Genomic DNA, 23,245 nt, shown 5'->3' on the forward strand with positions numbered 1-23,245 from the left:
AAGGCTTAGATTTAAATGGTTCAAACTGAGTGGGCATTTGTCTACCCTTTCAAATTATAGGTACATAATCTAAATGAAATGCAACACTATAAGAAGAAATTAAAATGAAAAGTTTATTATGATGTTAGAAAAAAATTTCTGTGTACAAAGTTGTCACACGTGTTGCTATACTCTGCTTCAGTGCTAATTCTTGTTATGATTCACCATCAATCAGGATAAAAATACATAAAAATGTTAAAGAAAAAGACTGAAATTCAGTTCCAGCCATTAAAGAACTGAAAGAGACGTCTCGTTGACAAATGTCCCATCACTGTTTCACTCGGTGACTGTGATAATAAAGGCATACTTCACTCATAGATTTTTGATAGGTGTTTCTTATTAATTATACATAGCCTATATTGTTGCATTTACTTAAGACATCATTCAATGCAATATGCTACTACCGGTAATAAACAAAAACAGTAGACATGTACTGGCCCCTTAATCACCAGACCCCAGAACACCAGACTACTTTACCCTGTCTACTGCCCAGCTAGCCTACTACTCCCCCTTTATCTAGTCCTAAGGTCACACCACTGTTTGTGCATGATGTTTTATAATGAAGACTTGCCATGGATCACATCTATGTCATCAAGTCTATGTGATCTACAGACCTGCAAAACTGAATCAACTTTACTCCCTCCACCACTTAACCATTGTTTTACCAATCCCACAGGAGACTGAAAATGGGTTGTGGTTTGTTCCACACAAATGTTAAAATTGATCCAATACACTTGCCAAGTTGTCCAATAACCACTGCATGTGCCATGAATTTATTTAATTTCGCGTAAATCAAATTCTAGGACCATGGACTATTTTTAGTAGGTTTATTTAAATATTACACAAAATTGACTCTTGTGAAATTTAAGCCATGTTGTAATGTTGTTACCTAATAAAAACATAACCTGAGTTGTGTTTTGGTTCATGTACACATGTCTGAGTAAGCCATTATTATTAGTCTGTCTACATCTCCAAAGCTCAAAATGCTCTTGTCCACCTTGTGATGTCATGAAGTTTTAGATTTCAAGTTAACAACCCCTTTAGTTCAGTAGAGATTGGTAGTTCCAGGGGTGAAATTATCCAAATGATTCTAGTGAAGGTGTATGGAGTTTAAAAACACAGTGGAGCACTTCCTTCCATGACAAGTTGGAACACAGTGCTTTCAGTTTGAGAGAAGAAATCAGCCTAAAGATGCAAGGTTTGTGTGTTAAACATGTGAATGAAAACACAACTCACAGGTGTGTTTTTGATAAAGAAACAACATTTTAACATAGCTCCAAAAATAGAGTAATATGGGCCTTTTAATTTTGGTACAAGGCCTGTAATTTAGTGTCTAATGAAGCCAGTAAAATTAACTGGCAATTACGACATATAAATTCTTCTTTACGGTTTCCTCCTTCTGTTATCCTTGCTGGACTGTTGACCCACAGCAGGGTGTGTTTATCTTGGCCACTGTTTGGTCACTTATTACCAGAAACCTTCAGACTCAAGAAATCATAAAACTGAGATTCCATGTCTGAGTTTGCTCACTTCTTCAGTCCTGTTGTTTGTGAGATGGAGGGATTACAAATGGAAATCACCAAACCACCTACATGTGAGTCTGCTTATTAATACCTTTATTCTTTTACCTTTTAGTTAGGCCTATATTTATAATCGCTGTTTCTCAATACAGATACATCTTTCATATTTTTTGCATTCTGTTGTTTTCAAATCAGTTGTTCAGTCCAAAAAGCCAAATTTAGTCCTAGCCCATAGTTTTTGTTGATATGTTTTCCTTTTCAGTTTAATTTCCTGCTTGAGACTTGATTTCATTACTTCCGTTCATCTGCTCCAGTGTTATTGTCATTATCTATTAACTAATAAGATAAAGGTAATAGGTAACTTCTTTAATATTTTTTGCAGTCTGTTGTTTTAAAATCAGTCATTCATTTATATAGCCCTAGTGTTATTTTTGTTAAATAGATCTATTTACTTAGAAGATGACAAGATGACAATATCAGATTGTAAAGGCAAGTTTGCCACCAGCCCAAAGGTTAGCAGTTAAATTCCTACTTTACTTCCTACTACTGGGTAAAACCCTTGACACGTCTTGGCTTCAGTGTCTTTAATCATATACTGTATGTACTTACTAAGATTTAATAATATTTTCCACTAGAGCTGCACAATTTTGCAAGCAAATCTAATTGTGTATTGAGATTAACTTAGTGATGTGTGTAAAGGCCTATATAATGATATATCATCAATAAAATACATGGAGTTTTGTTTTGTTTCATTCACACGTTTAACACACAAACCCTGCACATTTAGGCTGAGTTCTTCCCTCAGAAAACACTCTTTATGTGAGTTATGAGTACTCCTTACTCCTAACCACCTTGTGATGTCATGTGGTAATACAGGAAGTGTTTTTAAACTCCTACTACAGTCACTTGGATGATTTCAGCCCTAAAGTTGCCAGTCTGTATGGAGCTGCAATTTAAAGGTAATTGTTAACTTGAAAACTACCACTACATGACATCACAAGGTGATGAACATTTTGAGCTTTGGAGATGTAAACAGACTAATAATAAATGGTTACTTTAGCATATGTGAACAAAACAAAACACAACTGCAGGTATGTTTTGATGAGTAAAATTTGTATAGCATAGGCTCTTTAAAAAGTACAAGATTCTGTTCAGACTGCATATTGTTAACAAATCCAAGATCATTAACATTTGAGAGAAGACTGGAATATGAACTGATAAACTGTTACAAGAATCCCATGTATTTCACAACTTCCTTGTAGTGGCCTAAACATGAGGTAGGTACAGGTAAGATGACATTCTATTCAAAATAATTGCAGCCTGGACCTTTTGCTAATTGTGCCAACTGAAACTGTGGTTGTGATTAATTATCCAGCCCTGTTTACTACCCAAAAAAAACATATGTGAATATCTGAATCAGTAATTTAGCTTGTGGATCAATAATGTTTGTCAAAGTCTAAGAATCACCTTTTGTGTTTTAGGTAATGGCTGGTATATGCCACAGCTAAAAATCGTCCTTCTTGGAGGTAGAAACTCAGGCAAGAGCAGCATTGGTAACCTGCTTCTGGGCAAAGAGGAGTTCGTAACTAAGGAGAGGACATGTTGTTGTAGACGAATGGGGTTCTCTGGGTCTCACTGGCTCACTGTGGTGGACACTCCTGGCTGGTGGTGTGATCTGACCCCTCAAGATACCTCTGAACTGGTGAAAAGGGAGATAGTGACCAGTGTGACTCTATGCAATCCTGGTCCACACGTGTTCATTATTGTGGTTAAGGCGAATTCAATATTCACCGAACAGCGACGTAAAGCAGTGGAGGAGCACGTCCAGCTGCTAGGGGGCGCTGTCTGGAAACACTGCTTCTTGGTACTTGTGTTCACTGACAGCTGGAGGCTTACAGAGGCAGAAGTACATATCCAAAGATCAGGAAAGCAGCTACAGTGGATATATGACAAGTGCGCCCAGAGGTGTCACAGCCTTGTAGTTAATGATGGCACCCAAATCCCTGAACTCATGCAGAAGATACAGAAGATGGTGGTTGCCAATGGAAACACAGTGTTTGAAATGCCAGAGGATATGTTACAGAAGGTTACAGAGGAGAAGAGGGGGATAGAGGAGAGGGCACGCTCACGGTTTAAAAGGATGAAGAAGCAGAGGGCCATGCAGAGAGGTAAGATCACCAAATAATTATCTAAATTTTTGTGTGAAGACAATTTCAACCTACACCTTTCATACTTAAATGTGTGAAAACGATATGTTCTAATATGTCTTAAAAATCCTTATTAAGCTATTTTGTATTCTTTGTTATGCTGTTTTCTCATTAAAAAAACATACCTGAAATTGTGTTTTGATTCATTCACACATGTTCATTCACACCCTGCATGGTGAGTTCCTCCTTCAAATGGACAACACTCTGTTCCACCTTGTGATGTCATGTGGTAATACAAAAAGTACTCCACTGTGTTTTTACACTTCATGCACCTTCACTAGAATCATCTGAATGATTTCAGCCCTGGAATTGCCAATCTCTTCTCAACTAAAGGTAAAAGGCAATGTGAAATCTACTGCTTCGTGACATCACAAGGTGGAACAGAATATTTCGAGCTTTGAATATGTAGACAGACTAATAATAAAGTATTACTCAAATGTGTGAATGAAACAAAACATACCTCTGGGTGTGTTTGCACTTAAGTAACAGCATTATGTATAATGGCTTGCTCACACGAGTAAATGTGTAAAAAATGTGTAATATAGAACTTTTATGTAAGCAGAATGGTTGTTATTTAGACATATTTCCTTTAATTTCCAAAAAGTTAAAAGCCATAGCACCATAAAAGCATTTTATAAACCAAGTCATGTCATGTGATGAGAATCACAATGTTATGATTTTTACTTTGAGGAAGTTCTGTGTTTTATTACGTCAGTCTTTTATGGGAAATTTCAACTTCAGGGAGAATTTGACCACGTCATTTCAGTTTCAAGAATGAGGATGTCTGCAAAACAAAAAACAAAAGTACAAAAAAAATAATAAATAATGATGTTGGGAAGTAATTTAACATACCCTTGTTGTGAATCTTTTGTGTGAAAAGAGTGGACCAGCTGGTTTGTTTGATACTGCTATCTTTGTTATTTATGAGTTATTTTTAGATACAGGAACACATACTGTACTTTGGAATGACATAGTCTTGACTGGCCATGCTAGCACACAAGAGGTACTCAGATATTAAGTCCTATATTTAAAGATAAAATGTACCTTTTCTGATGAAAGGTGAGTTGCCTTTCTGCCTCCATGGCATTACAGGTGTATTTACTGCTATATAATATCTTGAAAAATGTCCATTCACCTGGCCTGCTGACATCATTTATTTGTGTCTGTGCAGACAAGTTAATGCCACACTGTGGAAAATTCCAGGCATAGCCAGGCAAGTTACATAGTGCATCTTTATTTGTCATTGAAAATAATCAATATGAATGAAACAATCCAGTTTTGTTTTTCATACTTTTGATATGAGGATAACTTTCACAGCCAGCTCTTGTGAAAAGGAAAAGAACAGCTCTAAAATGTCAGTTTAGCTCCAAGCTAATAAAATTACTGTTGGCTGAAAAGAGCCTTTATTTCCCTAATGGACTGTTTAGAATGTATGTAAAAAAGTTGTGCCCTCAATCTTATGGTGTTTTTTCATTTTTCAGAGAAATTGAGATCCATGACAGACATCAAAATTGTCTTGCTAGGAGCAAAGGGTTCTGGGAAATCTTCAGTTTTCCACACAATCCTTGGAAACAACCAGGACAAAACTCGAACTGTACAGACTCATGTTGGACAAGCCTTTGTTTTTGGCCGACAGGTCACAGTGGTGGATACTCCTGGATGGTGGTGCAACTACTTTAGTGAGGAAACTTCCATATTTGACAAAAGGGAGATGGTTTTAAGTCTATCCTTGTGCCCACCTGGACCCCACGTTTTCCTATTGATAATTCGAGTGGACCGCTCCTTTACTGACACCTACAGGAAAGCAGTGGAAGACCACATTGGACTTATAAGTGATCAAATCTGGAATCGAGTCATTGTTTTGTTCAGTTTTGGAGACTGGTTGGGAGGCACCACCACAGAATATTACATAGAGAATGAAGGAAAACCATTGAGGTGGATTGTAGAAAAGTGCAATAACAGGTATCATGTCTTCAACAATAAAACTAAAGGGGATGGATTTCAGGTTAGGGAGCTGATGGGAAAAATTGAAGAGATGGTCTCGGCATGTGGGAGCAACTGGCATTTTGAAATTGAGAACAGCGTGATGATAAAACTGGAGCAGGAGATGAGAGAAGGGACTGAAAGAGCAGAAACACGAAGGATGCTGAAGGAGAGGCAAAGGGAGACTGCAAGAGCAAATCTGGGTGAGTCACAAGTTATATGTACTTTTATTATAATATCTGGAGATGTATTGTAATCTGACACTGAACAACAAAATCATAATTTAATGAACAATTGGCACATTCAGGCTTTAAGACTATTACATGTATTAGAGTATAAGTATGTGCTACATGTTTTTTCTTCCTGTTATCTGTTGAAAAAGACATTTGGGGATAAATATTACTCTTAACAGAATTAGTGACTGCATTTCCATACTAATACTGGGCCACTGGTTTAGCTACTAGTGTTAGTATGTTATGCTTTACCAACTTTAACCAAATTTTCTTTGTTAACTTATTACTTTATAGTCTTCAGTATAGGAATGGTGTATCTTATTTTAGACCTGGTTTAGCACGAGTTTAGACCCTGTATAGTTCTGTTATGGATCTGGTTTACATCTGGTGGAACTCCGAAGGCAAAATATTTTCTCAGTACTTGGTTATAGTGCAATTAGTACTTTAACTACAATTTTTTGTTACTGCATACAATTTTGCTGTTCCTAACTAATCCTTTTTTATGACCTCTTTTCATCAGATAAATTCCCTCCTCTGTCAGAACTCAAACTTGTGCTGCTTGGTGGCTGTAAAACTGGAAAAAGCTCTTGTGGAAACACTATTCTGTCTCAAGACTGTTTCAAAACCCAAACTCAAACTTCCTCTTTCAACGAAAACCAAGTCCATGGCAAAAGAGTCACAGTTCTGGACACCCCTGGATCATTCTGCGTGAACTATGACCTCTTCAAAACCTCATCTGCTTTCCTATTGGTTGTGAATGTTAGCTCTGCATTCAAAAAAGTCCATTTAAAATCTATTGAGGATCAGATTGAAGAAGTAGAACCACAAATCTGGGAAAAGACTATAGTTTTGTTCAGCTTTGGAGACTGCCTAGGGGACACTACTATAGAGCAACACATAGAGAGTGAAGGCCAACCATTGCAAAAGATTGTCAACAAGTGCGGCAACAGATATCATGTTTTGAACAATAAAAAAGCATGTACAAAGCAAGTCAATGACATGATAGGTTTGATTGAAGAGATGACAGTGAAAGAAAGACTGAAAATGTTTGAAAATGGTGACCAGATGACAAGGAGAATCCTGCAAAAACAACCACACCTGGAGGCAAAAGCTGTTTGTGAACTGCATTTATCAGATGACTGTAAGTAGTAAACCCATTGGCCATTTTTGAATTTCTTTGTTCAAATAATCAGATCTGATGGCTGACACTTCACAGTTGTTATAAAGTACTTTGTGGTTAGATGCGCCAATAACTATTACTGTGAATGTGTCAAGTGTGATATGGGAATGACATGGCTTCAAGATCAAGTTGTCATGCACTATTGTTGATGACGTTAATGTTTTTCTTGGTTGAGTCTAAAAATTGTGTCTGAACATTTTATGAGCAGATTTGATGTATTTGACCTCTTTAGCAGCAACATAGAAATAAACACAGCAACCTATATTTAAAGTTAGCTAGATCAACCAGTGATGTTTAAGTCAAGAGTGAGATTCAAACCGCTAACCTTCAGATCAGTGGACAAATGCTGTATTAAATGAGCTACCATTACCCCTTTTATACACTTTCTTAACCTTGTCATTTAAAGGAAAGTCCCCAATTTCTCAAATCATCATGTGATCTTATTCTTATAAGGAAAGGATTCACCCAGAACATCAGCCTGATAAACTATCTTTTTATCTAACGTCGTCACAAAAATTACAACATTAAATAATATATATATAAAAAAAAAATCTTATGCAGTTTCTAGCCCTTATCCTTTAAAAAGACTTCTACAGTTTCTCAAATTATTATGTGATCTTACGCTTATAAAGAAAGGATGCACCCAGAACAAATATCTTACCCCAAACTAACTGAAATTTGATTCTAAGAAAATGCCTAATTTTCTACAACAATTCCACAATGATAATTAAAAACACTCGTTTTATATAATGGAATTTCAACACAATAATAACAGTAGTTTCTTTTTATCACCATGTGGTCTTAGAGACCTACTATTCTGAAAGCCTGTAGGGCCTATATTTAGACCATTCTAAAACTATTAAGGAAAGGTTCAGCTTTATCCTTTAAAGGTGCCATGTATAACTTTTTGGTTAGGAGTCCGTGGATATGTCATTGCTCTGTCTGGAATGTTCCACAATGTGACATTAAACAGCTACATTTATTCAATTACAGGTTAAAAATTTACTAGAAAAAGCACTGACCCTCCACCAGAAAAGTTACACAATGCACCTTTAAATGTACTTTGTCTAGCTATCTCAAAATACCATCTACTTTGCATATCAATTTTAATATTGTTTAGTATCTGGATATAGTTTTTTTTTGGACAACCCTATTACTACTTCACAAATATTATAGAAATTTCCATTACAAATGCACTAATATATCATTCACTACTAATTTACCTTTATTCAATTACAAGTGGTTTTATAGCTCAAAAATACATAGAAAAGCACTTGGTCTGGTTTGGTGAATATGGAAAGGTTTAATACTATACTGTAAAACATACAAAAAACATTTTCCACCAGAAAAGTTAAACAATGCACTTGGATAATTTATGGCTATTTGAATAACACTGGTTTTCTTTGTTACAGCTGCAGGATCTTCAACAATAAAGACTTCAGAGTCACCTGGTCTCATTGTCCCACATGGAAGTAGCAGTGAATTGGAAAACATCCAGGATAGATCAAACTTCCAATGCTGCATTACAACTTTACCAAATGGAAAAAGATTATCATTGACAGAGGCTGGACAAAAGTTAGTATTCAAGATTCCTGTTTGGCTTTTTGGAGAGGACACACCAACAAATATGAGATTACATTGTGAAACATCAGGTCATTCAGCCATTGTTTTGTTCCTTCCTCATTCACAAAGCAGAAGGAATGAAATGACCAACCCAGCCCGCTCCCTATGTCAGCCCATGTTGATAGATAGGACTCTCGAAAGGCTTACCAAACATGGAAGTCTACAAAATATTATCGATCAATGGGGTGACAGTAGCTTACAGGAACTTGAGGCGTTCATTGACCTGTATTTTGAAATGGTGTGGGAGCAAGTGATGGGTTCACATATAGAGGAGAGTTCACAAAGAGAGGAGGAGGAGACGGAGGACGATGTGCTCACAAATATTAACCAGAAACTGTCAAAACTGGACGTCTTGGAGGAGATAAAAGAGGATCTGACAGAGCTAAAGAAGGCCATACTGGAGCTGAAAAAGAAATTATAATGATGCTTTTATTGTGAAAGGACAACTGCGTTCACGTGAAATCACAACATTATTGAAAGTTTAACTTAAGCTGGAAAACAAGTCAGAATTTTATGGTGAAATTTCTCTTTTAAATTTCAGATTTGTTGACCTGGTTTGTGGTTGATATCTGTAAGAACTAGCCGCTGCGTTCCAAATAGGAAGTGACCACAGGGACACTACCTGCTCCATCGACTCCAGCTCCAATTGACCTTACATTGAAAAAATGTCACCCATCTCTCTGTAGCTGCTGCTGTGGGCTTTGTCATTTTGGTCTTAAAATGTTTGTATTAATCCTGGTGTTTTTTCCCCCGTTTGGTTTGAAAATAAATTCCTATTCCTACTATAGAACTTAACTCCAAATTCGTGCCAAATTCGTGAGTTTCATTTGATTGGAGCCGAACACTATGGGTGACGTCACACTCCCTTAGTCCACTTCTTTATACAGTCTATGATCCACATGAAACAAAAAACGGCACAACGTTCAATGTAACCTCTCTTGGTATATATAAACAAATCTCAAATATAACACGAATAATAAAATAGATCCAATTCCGAACAAATAATGATAGAACTCAAAATTTGTGGATCATAAGTTTGGCTATTTCTTAAATCTTCCATAGTTATATAAGCCTGTGCCCATTTGAGATTATGACTTCATCAAATACTTGAACATGATTGCAGCCTATAGGAAAGTGTACATTGTGTAATATAATGTAAATAATAAAACGTGATCTAAAAAGGAAAGAACTCATCAAGAGCAGATATGTATAAGCTTACTATTTAATTTCATATTTCATTGTTATAACTCAAAGCATTTTAGTTTGTACATTATTTGCTGTTTTTGATGATGTAAGATTAGATGTACTCGTGTAGCATGTGTTGTAACATTTGTCCACAAGAGGGAGCACTTGCACAAGAATAGATTTTGATACAAACTCCAATGAGCATTTTTCAAACAGCTGGAGCCCCTTTAAAACTTTAAGGAGAAGTCTAGTATTAACGTAACAAGATTATAGTTGGTTTGCTCTAAAACGGATGCCAATTATATCTAAAGCTGTTTAAAGATTTTATTATACTTTACATTTTTTAAAGTAATAGTTTGCTAAATTTGGCAGAAATAGACAAAACAAAGAACACAGACTTTCACAGTTGTAGTAAAAGAATAAATTAAAACATCTTTCTGCAAAAATGCCAGGCATGTGTTCAGCGTTAGAAGAAATAAAGGAGTTTTTTCAAGTGCGGCTGGCGGTTTGTTTTATATCTGCAAAGTAGAACCAGGCTATGACCAAAGAAGAGTAGCCCTACACTACCGTCTGATTCTGTTTATGTAAGTGCATTTGTGTACGGAACTCAAGGACTTTTATTTGAAAATTTATGATTTACAAAATATCTGAATCAAATGTTTAAAATCATTATAGTGTTCACAAAAACATCACAGAAACATGTAGTAGCTAAAAATAAATGATTCATTCATTGCTTTGATCAGCTTTACTAATTTATGTATACTATTTGAGCAGAGATTTTCCGTTTCTCTGTCTGTGTTTCTGCTTAGTCAAAGTTATTAATTTATTTCCATTAAAGACTACATTAGGCAGTGGTGCATGGAGTCACCACCGTGTGTCACTGAGAGATAAGAGTTTGCTAATAGGACCTCCAACTGACTCAGACCTAGAGCTCAACTCATTGGTGTAAAGCTGCTTCTAGTCAGTATTTCTGAGCATAAACATAACATAGTAAATGATCCCACCAAATAAACAAAAAAAGCAAAAATGGGTCATTTTTACAGAAGTGCATTTTTTATATTGTTTAAAAAAAAATCCCCAGAAAACGTCTTTAACTCAAAAAACTTTAGTCCAGCTGATTGAACTGAATTTTTCTTTTGCTATTTCAAAAAACAATGTAACAAAAAAATAACTGGCTGTTATTATTCTCTGATAAAAGACAAACAATACAAGCAGTGTGGCAGATTTTTTATGCCAGATGCCCTTCCATTCACACCCAGACCTGATACTTGTGATTGGAGCGGGCGACATTACCGCAGTACCCCAACTCAAACCTGCAATCTTTCAGTTATGAGGCAAAGCTTAAACTACTGCACCACTGCCACACAGTATTAAAATGTATATTAACAAGCCAGATGCCCTTCCAGTCACACCCATATATATTACTTACGACTGTAGTGGGCCAGCATATGGTCCCCCGACTCAAACCTGCAACCTTCCAATTACAAGGTAAATTTTAGACCACTGCACCACTGCCACACAGTATTAACCTCTACTACCCCCTTATTATGTGTGTGGTAGATTTTTTTGCCAGATGCCCTTCCAGTCACACCCAGATATATTACTTGTGACTAGAGTGAGTAGATGTATATGGCCCCCTGATTCAAACCTGCAGTCTTCCGGTTACAAGCAAAGTTAAGACCACTGCACCACTACCAACCCGTATTCAAACAAGATACATTTGCTGGAGTACTACCCCCTTTATCTTTATCTAGATTTTTGTGCCAGATGCCCTTCCATCCTAGATAGGCTGATGCCACCCAGTGCCTCCGCTCAATTTCATTTCTCTCCAGCGACTAGGTCAGGAATCGGAATACACTAGATGGTTTGCAAGAACCCCGGAAGTGCGAGTCCAGGCACCAGCCAGTCAGCAAAGAACCATACTTTCTGTGTTGGCAAAGATTCCCGAGATCAAGGATTTAAAGTTGGAACAAAGAGAATGTTTGGTGAATTTTATCAAGGGGAAAGACATTATTGTCCTTCTTCCTACGGGATTTGGGAAAAGCTTAATATACCAGTTAGCCCCGTTAGTGGACATACGTCACGACCAAATAACAGCGATTGGTTAAATAAAATAGTACCCGCCAGCGAGCAAATGAATCCTTATGCTGTGAGGTCAGACGGTTTCCACGGAGTGAAACTGGCTGATGAAACAAGCTACTTCCATCCAGGTACATCCAGTGACTAGAGTGGGCAAATTTATGACACCCTGACCCAAACCTGCAACCTTCCACTTACAAAGCTGTTTAGACAACTGCATCATTGCCACACAATATTCAGATATAGAGGATTAACAAGACTGACTGAATACCTTTGCAGTAATCAGTGTGTACCTATTCCTTTCTATTTGCTCCTCTGTTTGCTTGTGGATTCCCCCTTTAACGTTATTGATTTGAGCTGTTCTGTCTTCTCATCTATCTTCGTCTGTTGTCAACATGTCATTCTTCTACTTTGCTCATTCTCCCTTGGCTATATTTCCGTGTATTTGTTTTCATTTTTTATGGAGTCGTGATCATCAGACAGCCCCCTCTCCTCTCATCAGCAGCAACCCATTTCTCTCACTCTCTCTCCCCCCCCCCTCCTCCTCTCCTCCATTCGGAAGACAATCCCAGCCCCACATCCATCTCCATTAGCGGGACAGAGCAGGGACCGGAGAAGCCCACCCCCCCTCACGGACACCCCCCCTCAGACCCCCCATTACCGCCCACTGCCCCGGCATCACATTTCACTGCGTGCTATTTTTTCCAGGTGGAAGCAGAGAGATGGTGGATGTAAAGGACAGAGCGGAGTTACATGATGGGCCGTCAGTTTCTTATAGTTTTGAATTTGCACCAAAGTTTTATTTATGTGTTTACTTTTCGTTTGGTTAGTGTCCACCAAACTAGTACAACTATAGTGATTAACAAGTTTTAATATTTCTTTTTGTTTCCAACTTTGCTTTCAAATCATTAATTAAAAAAAAAAAAAAACTGGGCACACAAAACATAATCTTAAAATAAACCATAGACAGAAATTCAGACACAATATAAAAAAAATAAAAAGAAAAAAGAAAATGATAGCAATAATAACATCAATAAGCTTTGATATTTCTGGCTCACATTCAGTATCTGCTGAACTGGTAATGCTACAGAACCTCACAATCATTTTTATAATTTTATTTTGGTATGTTTTACAATGTGTCACAGATTACATTGCTGTATTCTAAACTTTTCTAAACTCCACTGCTAATAGTGAATGAGCCAATCAAGTTTTAAAGTTATATGCAACTTTTCTGGTGTAACTTTTCTGTCAAAGTTAATGCTAGAAGGCCGAGTTACAGGTCAGGTCTTTGGAGAAGTCTCCTCACAGTCAGAATGTTTTTGACAAATACAAACCTATGATTAATAATTGCAAAAATGTTTTTAATAATGCATCACCATGGAGGCTTGCAGGTGAAACAAAATCATCTTCATGTAGACAAGCAGATGGTGACCAACCACCAGAAATTTTCTAAAGTTTGTCTTTTGCTTCTGGTAACACTTTATACTAAACTTTAATTAACCTTCAGCATGATGAACAGATAGTTACTGATTAGTGATTCAGGCTGAGGAACTAGTTAATTAATACTTTAACCCTAACACCTAACCCCTAGTTTTGTAGTTACTAAGCATGAGTCATTTTTAATAAACTACTGTGTTTGTTATAAATTAAAGGTGTGCTATGCTAGTTTCTATGGGTATGTCATTGCTCTGCCTGGAATATTCTAGCATGATTCATCAGCCGGTTTCACTTTATGGAAACAGTCTGACCTCTCAGCATGAGGATTTGTTCACTTAACTGTAGGGGGCACATTTTTATTTAACCAGTCGATGCTATTTGGTCGAGACGTATGTAATGCGCTGCTAACAGGACTAACTGGTATATTAAGCCTTTCCCAAATCCCGTAGAAAAAAGGGCAATAACATCTTTTCTCTTGATAAAATTTGCCAAACATTCTTATTGTTCCAGCTTTACATCCTTGATCTTGGGAATCTTTGCCAACACAGAATGTACGGTTCTTTGCTGACTGGCTGGTGCCCGGACTCGCACTTCCGGAGTTTTGGGGTCCTGACCTAGTCGCTGGAGAGAAATGAAATTGAGAGGAGGCACTAAGTTGCGCCAGCCTGGCTTGGAATATTCCACAGTATGACATTAAACAGCTCAACTTTACTTTTATTAAATCACAGGTGGTTTTATTGCTGAAAAAACAGGCATTCTGACTGTGAGCCAGGTTGCCTCTCTGCAGATCTGACTTGTAACTTGGTCTGGTTTGGTCTGAAGATAGAAAGGTCTAACGCCACACTGTGAAACATTCCAGACAAAGCAATAACATCTCTATGGAGACAAGCATTTGATGGACCCTCCACCAGAAAAGTTACGCAATGCACCTTTAATGCTTATAAAAGTGTAGCTGTTAAAAAGTGATATCAGAAAACTTGATTTATTCCACTTTCAAATGCGTTCCTCCATCCCAGAAAAGTCACACAATGCACCTTTTGCAGTCTTTGTTCATGTTTTATTTAAGGCTAATAAAAGTGAAGCTGTTATAAAGTGATACCAGAAAACTTGATTTATTCAACTTTCAAATTCATCCCTCCATCCCTCCCTGTGCTACGTGCCTCCTCTTTGCCCCGACACAGCTTTGTCTCTAGGGGGTGCTGTCAGGGGCTGGCTACACTCTGGACCATCACAGCACGAGTGAACTTTCCAACCCTGTTCAGCCCATAAACCACAACTGCAGTGACCCCAGTGATGTGAATGTCGGCTATGGAAAATGCAGAGCGCAAAAAGCAATATGAGACTCCTGGTCACTGTGGTGTGAGACAAGAAAATGGATATATTTGGTTCGAATCGCCCAGGCTGAAACTTAATTTAGGCCCCTCCAGTGATAAACAAAAGGGGGACAGAGAGGAAAGAGGATATCAGGAATCGCAAAGCAATATTTAATGGCTTTGGTGCAAATTCAACCCAGAGTCCGGACAGAAAGCAAGAAGAATCATGTCTCTCTACTGATGTAATGAGAGTTCATGAAACAATTTATTCTGGAACATTTTTTTTTCATGCACGAAACTATTCACAAGGGAAAACATTTCGTCTAAAATGTCAATGATTTATTCTACCACACTGTTTGTTATTTAAAGAGCCCATATTACTCTATTATCTATCTGATCTATGTTATAATGTTGTTTCCCTCATCACAAACAGACCTGCACATTTAGGCTGGGTTCTTCTCTGAAACAGAAAACACTCTGTTCCACCTTGTGATGCCCATTGCACCTTCACTAGAATCTTTTGGATAATTGTAGCCCTGAAATTACCCATATCTACAAAAAAAAAATGTGAAAGACAGCTTGAAAACTGCTGCTTGGTGACATCACAAGGTGGAACAGAGCATTTTAAGTTTTGGAGATGTACATTGACTAATAATATAAGTTTATTCAAGCATGTGTTGAATGAAAAACACAAAGGACGTAACAACATTCTAATAGCTTAAAGCAAAAGAGATCAATTTTGTGTAATATAAGTCCTTTAAACATTCACTATGTGACTTTTCTGGACTTTCTCTCTACAGAGACAAATAGGTAGTGCAAGCAGGTCATATCATAAGTCAGATCCTGTGGAGAGGCTACACTACTCAGTAAGAATGCATGTGTTTCTGAGCGACATCTAAAGTAGAAAAACACTTCTTTTGTAATTTACTCACATAAATGCAAGACAGATTTTCATCATCTAATGTTGACATATAAAAATGTTAGGAGTAAAAATGGCCAAAATTGACAATCTTTGTTATATTCAAAACAGAAACATTAAAAGAGCCAAGCTTACATTTCTTGCCTCTTTTTGTTTTTTGGAAAATTTGCTTAAAAATTTTCTCTCTCTATATATTTTTTAAATTACACACATAAGAAATGACCTCTTCAAGAAAAGTTCACTTTCAAAAACACTGAACAAATTCAACTTAAGTGGATTGCTTCTGCTTCCAGGAACTGCTTTGACGGTTGAATCTATCATAAATGACATGTTCCAAAATCGAATGGGAGATAAAGAATTTAATCTAAAAAGCCCAGGAAATGGGTTGTGTTTTCTTTGGACGTTTCATTTCAAAATGCAGATAAGGACGAAACCAATTTATCGACACAAAACTTCCCAAAAAATATAAGCACCATCAAGGAAAATATTACCAACTGTCAAAATAAGCACTATTCTATATTTATTCAATTACAGTTTAATTGCTTAAAATAATTTGGAAAACACCTCTTATCACGTCTCCATAGATCTTACTTGTAACTTGGTCTGGCAGTTTTCAAGGATATAGAAATGTTTAAAGAACACATACTACACTTGAGCCTGCTTTATGTTATAATCTATGACACCCGTGGATCATTATGTTATAATCTGCACATTTAAATCACAATATTCATCCAAAATGATTTAACAAAAGAAACAAGTCCACCGACGTCTATGTTAGAAAACTGTGGTGCCCAATCGGAGCTGAGGCTGCTGTAAATTTCATCACAACAAAAGCAGCTCATGCTACCAATTAGTGTATTTTTATTTTTTATTTTTTTATTTATACCAAAATAACTATGCAACGCTGCCAAATCCTACGCGTGTCACTGACTATAAATAAAACTGGAGAAGTTAAGTGAGTACGGAGTCGTATGCCAGTGATGGTGAAAACATGGATTGAGCAGCAATATGGCGTCAACATGTTAAAAACTCTGAAAACTCGCTTTTGCAATAGGTCTGCTTTAAGTGATGACGTCTCCATGGAGACAAGCACGTGGCAGACATGAAAAGTTACATAATACATCTTTAACCCTGATGTGATAGACTAAAGTAAACAACGCAATTTACAACTTTGTCAGCTCATCAATGCACTGTTGAAACCTATAGGCTCCCAACTGGCCGATCTTTTAAGCACTGTCCAAGATCTACGCAATTTCCATAAACAATGCATCTAGATTTATTCCCCACTGACTCACAACATATGTTTGTTCTTTCAACTGTAATTTATAACATTTTCTGCACACATTTTGAAATCCTAAACACCACAAATCTGTGTAGCAGGCAGCACCTTCTGGACACAGTTAATGCAAATAAAGCTGGACTTGGAGGCAGGCCACGTGTGAGGAGTCAAGCCAAGACTCAAACGATTCAAGTCTCAAACATGTTTAGTGAAGCCAAACGCCGGTCAAGTCTTCAGAAGTCACTCAAACTCTGGTCCAATCATGTCCTGCGTCTCTCTCTCCATCTTGTTGCGTTCAAATTGAAGGGGTTTTATTTTTCCTGTTTCAGACAAGTTGACACTATAAACATATAAATAGTGGATTTAAATGTTTGTGGATAAGACGTACCAAACAGGCTGCATTCACACTTGAACTTGTTTTGGTTTGATCCTGGTTTAGTACTAATGTAAACTTCCTTTGGTCCTGTTCTAGTCCTAGTTTAGCCCAGATTTACTCTCTCTTTTCTACTTTCTACTTTTTGTTTATAACATTTAAAACAGTTTATAACACAAAAACATTTGAGGTTAGGGGATGGTTTTAATAACACAGGACTACAAGGGACCACAGGGACCGGCCTCCTGATAGTCCTGGTAAAGTCCTGATCTAGTCCTGGTTAAGTTCTGGTTTAGACCCGGTTTAGACCTGGTTTAGTCCTGGGTTAGTTCTGGTTTAGTCCTGGTTTAGACCTGGTTTAGACCTGGTTTAGTTCTGGTTTAGTCCTGGTTTAGTCCTTGTTTAGTTCTGCTTTAGCCCTGGTTTAGTGCTGACTTAGTTCTGGCTTAGTCCTGGTTTAGTTCTTTTTTGTTTAGGCGTGCTTTAGTTCTGGTTTAGTTCTGGTTGAGACCTGGTTTAGTCCTGGTTTAGTCCTAGTTTGTTTAGGGGTGGTTTAGCTCTGGTTTAGTCCTGGTTTAGTGCCGATTTAGTCCTAGTTTAATTCTGGTTGAGACCTGGTTTAGTACTGGTTTAGTCCTGGTTTATTGTTGATTTAGTTCTGATTTAGTTATGCTTTAGTTCTGCTTTAGTCCTGGTTTAGACCTGGTTTAGACCTGGTTTAATCCTAGTTTAGTCAAGACTAAACATGGGGAGTCAGCATTTCATTTTTATAGCTAAAATGTTCCAGTCTTGCTGAAGATGTGAGACAGACCTCTGCTCTGACAATGTTTAAATCCAGACTCAGGGCAGTTGTGTTTAACTCTGCATATGACTGAAAGGTTTTTTATTATGCACTCTTCTCTTTTACGGTTAATTTTATGATGATTATTTGCTCTGATCTGATTGTATTGTGGTTGAATGTCCTTCTTCTTCTTTAAAGCCCTGTGAATTACTTTATGTTTGAATTGTGCTATACAAATAAACTCGCCTTGCCTATTTTTCAAGTGCACCAACACGTCATCAGTGCACTTTCTCTGGGGAGACTGAAAATTACTGTCTGTGTAACTTATCTGCTGTTGAGATGTGAACCCCAGTGGAAAATTATACAACTAAAATGGGATTAATTTATCTTTTAAAAATGATTTTCTGTAGTCATTTATTATAGCTTTATTTACATTTTGTTTCGAACATTGTGTGCATCAGTCCTGGCCTCACCTGGACCATTACAACTGTCTACATGGAGACAATTTGAGTGGAATTGCCAATGCGAGACTTTAAACACATCCAGGTTTTGCATTTGGAGGTGATGGATTGAGTTTATGTCAGGACCAAATTGGCGTCTTGTACTTGGTTGGCACCTGGATCTGGACCTCCTTCCTCCTTCCTCTCCTCCCTCCTCTCCTCCCTCCTTCCTCTCCTCCATCTTCCCCGTCAGTCAGGATATGTAGGGTCAGCCCAAACCTCAAGGGCAAAGATCAGGAAACAATTAGATAGAAATAACAGTGCCCCGGTGAGCTGCACTTTGAATACACGTCTGCTTCTCACACAGTCCCACTCGTTAAATCATTAACCTCACGACCAGCGACCACTAAAGAGGAGAAACCAACATGGAAAAATTACACCAGCATCTGCAAGAGCTGTTACCAAGAGGGATGAGCCTGGGTCCATGTAAATCAATGCCAGAGAAAAGAAATATATACACCACAAGTCAAATGTTTAGACTCACTTTTCTTTGTATTTTTCTTCCTTATTTCCATGATTATTTACATTGTATGTCCTCCCACAGGGAACAAAACTATGAATGAACTCACATAATAAACTAAAAATAAACTTAACTCAAAACTTTCAGATTTTAAAACATAGCCAGCCTTTGCTTTGAACCCTGGTTTGCACTTTTGGCATTTCTAGACCCTGACAAAGCACAGCTGTGACGTGAAAACCATTTTAGAAAACTTCAAGCAAATTCATGTCTTCCGTATGTACAGTATATACAGTGAACAAAGTGGTGAATATAAAGAAAAACAAAAAATATTGAATGGATGTGTCCAAACTTTTGACAGGTAGTGCATTCTTGAGTAACTATTTGAAGAAATTGCACTTATACCACCATTATTTTTGTTTTCTCTGAGTCTAACTCAATGCTTCTCTAAAGAGAAAAAAGGAGCCAAGACACAGATCGGACCTGTGCAGAGGCTGCTGCACTCACACTAAGAATAAATGTTTCTCAGTGTGAAAAACAACAGCAAAGCATCTGGAGACACGGTGGTGAATCCTCTCATCAGAAAAGCTACATAGTGCATCTTTAAGACATTTGTCCATTAGACACTTTACAGAACATTATTCATTAACTTCATACCCGGTGATGGTAAGCTACTATTGTAGCCACAGCTGCACTGGGGCAGACTGACGGAAGCGAGGCTGCCAATCTGTGCCTTCGGCCCCTTTGACCACCACCGACACTCACACACACTCCACTTTCATACAAGGCAATATGGGTGAAGTGCCTTGCTGAAGGACACAGTGATACTTTTTATGACTGGCTCCCCTCTGTGATACCTGACCTTCCCAGTGGTCTCCCGTCCAAGTACTAATCTGGCCCAGCCTTACTTAGCTTCTCATATCTGATGGGATCAGACTTTGACAAATCATTATGGTCAAATGGTCCTCAACAACAACTACCTGTGAGTCCTAAACATGTGTTACTCTGTCATGGTTAAACAACAGAGTGGGCAGGGCTAACAGTTTATTCTGAAACATGTCCTTTGCTCATGATTAAAAATGGGAGATAATTTCAAATGAAAAGTGCTTGAAAAACATTTTGTAGCTGCTAACGTTCACCTGGTCTACCCACTTCTTCTTGGTACCTGCTTTATAGGGGCTATTACAAAGAGGGATGAGGCGGGCTTCTGTAAATCAATGGGGGTTTACATTGTTTGTGGTCTGACCCTGTACTTCACCTTGAGACATTTAGACACAGCGCTTTTTCAGCATTTTACCCCGTGACATGCCAGCTACACTTAAAAAACAAATTCATCAAATCGAACCATAAAGATCATAAGCAATAGTTGTGGTAGTAGTTTGCTGTGAGGTTCAATATATTTCAGAGAGAAAATAGTGTGTGTAGTGTAATTGTATTGGGACTTTGAATTAAGTGGATGTGGCATAATAAAGCTGACTTCATACTGGCCATTTATATCACTATAAATTAATGTGTCATGGACACATTTTTTCTTTGCAAACTTTTTTTTTGTGTGTAATACAGTTCAAACTTTAAAGCCACACAAGCTAAAAATAAGAATTTCTGGAAATATTCTGCTTTAAAGGTGCACTGTGTAACTTTTCAGGTGGAGAGTCCACCACCTGCTTGTCTCCGTGGAAACATTACTGTTTCACCTTGATTATTCCACAGAATGGAAATAAACTTGGTAATCACAATGGAGAAAGGTTAATGGTCAGATCGATGTAGAAACAAGTCTACACATGGTAAGAGTTCAAGATATTTTTTGAACGATAAAACACCTGTAATGGAACAAATGCAAAGGAAGTATGTTTAATGCCATACTGTGGAACATTCAAGGCAAAAAAAATTACATCTCCATGGAGAGAAGCAAGCAGAGTACCTCTAAGTTAGAAGTTGCATAGTGCACCTTTAAAAGTATTAAACTTTTTTTTTTTTTTTTTATGTAGAGGTCAAAATAAATCTACTGTGCTCTGTCTACATCTAATTAAAAAACATTTTATTATCTGAGATTCAGGAAGTATGCAGTTAGAATGCTAGATGTTGTGGTGGAAAGCGCTTATGATGATGAATACTTAGTATGCTTGGAATACATAAGGTAAGTGAGGAATAACTTTGGAGCACTGTGAAATTAACTAGTTCTGCTTTTCAGGTTTTTAACACAGTAAAAATTAGATACAACATCTTACACAAGAAGATTACAAGAAGATTAGATTAAAAATAAGTAACAAAATTCTAAACTAATAATTCTAATATTTATACTAATTATAATATTCTGCTTAAAAAGTAAAAGTCCAGTTGAGGTCAAGACCTGTGCATAATAAGAGGGCATACTGGATTTTCCTAACAATCCAAAACACTTCAGACTGGCACACTGGCAGTCAGGTATTTGAAATAGAATCATAGAACCACTAGAATTGTAATGGTGGTCACAGATTCTTGCCTTGAAGTCTAGAGACCATAGAAAGCTCACTAATATTTCATTCCCAACTGTCCAAACTTCTCAGGAGTTACATTTCTGGATTATAGCAGCGTGCCAGCTGTGGGATATTGAAATCCACTATTGGGATGAATACAAAACAAATGAACCACATAGTTTTGTTGGGAGTTCACTTGCCAATCACACTTCACAACACACGCAACACACACACACAGACACATGCACACATGCACACATGCACAAACAAACAACCAACCAACCAAACAAACACACACCAACTGTTTAAAGGTCCTATTATACACAAAATTGACTCTTGTGAGCTTTAAGACATTAAAAACATACGTGGAGTTGTAAAAATAAAGATATTGGAATGCTGCACTGAATCAAAAACTTACGCATACAGGTGCTCATCAAACTGGAGGGCTTAAATTCTTGTGGAGTAGAAAAAAGGATGGCAGAGGCACTCTGATTTGCGATGTATTTAATGATAGTCATGCCTATCAACCTATACGTGGAGTTGTGTTGTCACAGGTTTGGTCTTTTATTAGTCTTTACTAATCCTTTATTATTAGTCTGAAATGAAAGCAAGACTGACATATAAACAGTACTTCCCTATGCAGATGTATTTATATTTGAATGAAAACTAGCAAGACTTTCCAGGACTTAAACTTAAACAGACATATTTTGTGCTCACAGCCCCTGTGTGGTTAGAGCGTTTGATCACTGGTAATAAAACAGGTATAATGGCTCACATACATCTGCATTTACAGTAACTTTAACCTAATCAGGAAGACAGATGCAGAGGGATGATTGAAGCTCCAAATGAGAGCGTTTGCCACATGTTATTTAGTAATATTGAGTTGTTTGTGGAAGTCCAATGCTCAGGAGAAGGCAAAGGATGCTGGGAGGAAGGCAAAGGGAAAGATCAGGTTATGTGTGATTGATATTTGATAGGGTCCAACCAGCTAATACTATTACCCAGCTTTCCTTGTCTCGCTGTCAATACGCCACTGGTCAATGCGATCCTTTTAGAACTACAAATTGCTTTAGTAGGTGAAAAAAGAAAAACATGAAGATGCACTGTGTAAGTTTTCTTGTGCAGGGCCCGCTACCTACTTGTCTCCATGGAGATGTTATTGCTCTGCCAGGAATGTTCCATGATATGGCATTAAACATATCCATCCAACATTATGGGTGTTTCTATTGCTTAAAAATACAATAGTTCCTTCTGTGAATAAAGGCGACTCTCCACAGATCTGAACTGTAATGTAGTGTAATGCTGCCACCTGATTGTATCCTTCATGATAGACAGGTTTAACCTATACCATGGAACATTCTAGACAAAGCAATATTGTTAAGTATTTGTTCATTTTGTTAATAATATGCTCAAAATGATCAAAATTATATATATCAAAAAAACTGAATTAATTTCAATATGATTTACTGATTGCACTTTAGCTTTATCTTCATATCAAAATATTTAAATTAAAATGTGAAATGTTTAAGCAAAATTATGCCAATATTTTGTCTCCTCTTTTAAGAGCTAAAAATTTTAAATTTTGCCATATGATGAGGTGGTTTTCCTCAAAGTCCATATTCTTTCACCAGATTAATTCTAATCATTTCAGTGTCTGTTCCTTTCACTGCTGGTTACATAT

At 37.3% G+C, this 23,245-nt stretch overlaps 1 protein-coding gene across 2 annotated transcripts; it reads left to right on the forward strand.

The window, feature by feature from the left end:
- The first annotated feature begins 1,299 nt into the window (after positions 1 to 1,299).
- LOC110168966 (GTPase IMAP family member 8-like) lies at positions 1,300 to 10,344 on the forward strand. Of its 2 annotated transcripts, none has more exons than XM_020934464.2 (5): positions 1,300 to 1,633; positions 3,041 to 3,727; positions 5,248 to 5,952; positions 6,503 to 7,123; positions 8,575 to 10,344. In XM_020934464.2, the coding sequence occupies exons 1-5, from the start codon at positions 1,552 to 1,554 to the stop codon at positions 9,204 to 9,206; spliced, it is 2,727 nt and encodes a 908-aa protein (XP_020790123.2). In that variant the 5' UTR covers positions 1,300 to 1,551; the 3' UTR covers positions 9,207 to 10,344. The 2 variants fall into 2 exon arrangements, with proteins under 2 accessions (XP_020790123.2, XP_055008716.1); XM_055152741.1 differs by lacking the exon at positions 1,300 to 1,633 and adding an exon at positions 2,467 to 2,518.
- Positions 10,345 to 23,245: the final 12,901 nt, after the last annotated feature.

This window comes from Boleophthalmus pectinirostris, unplaced genomic scaffold, assembly GCF_026225935.1.
Source record: "Boleophthalmus pectinirostris isolate CB_2022bp ecotype Guang Dong unplaced genomic scaffold, ASM2622593v1 HiC_scaffold_17, whole genome shotgun sequence".
Classification (NCBI taxonomy): Eukaryota; Metazoa; Chordata; class Actinopteri; order Gobiiformes; family Gobiidae; genus Boleophthalmus; species Boleophthalmus pectinirostris.

Excerpts from the sequence above, each read along its gene's own strand:
- LOC110168966 (XM_020934464.2), top strand. The coding sequence starts at position 1,552 with ATGTCTGAGTTTGCTCACTTCTTCAGTCCTGTTGTTTGTGAGATGGAG. Across the intron at positions 1,634-3,040 it reads AATCACCAAACCACCTACAT|GTAATGGCTGGTATATGCCA; the intron begins GTGAGTCTGCTT and ends TTTGTGTTTTAG. Across the intron at positions 7,124-8,574 it reads ACTGCATTTATCAGATGACT|CTGCAGGATCTTCAACAATA; the intron begins GTAAGTAGTAAA and ends TCTTTGTTACAG.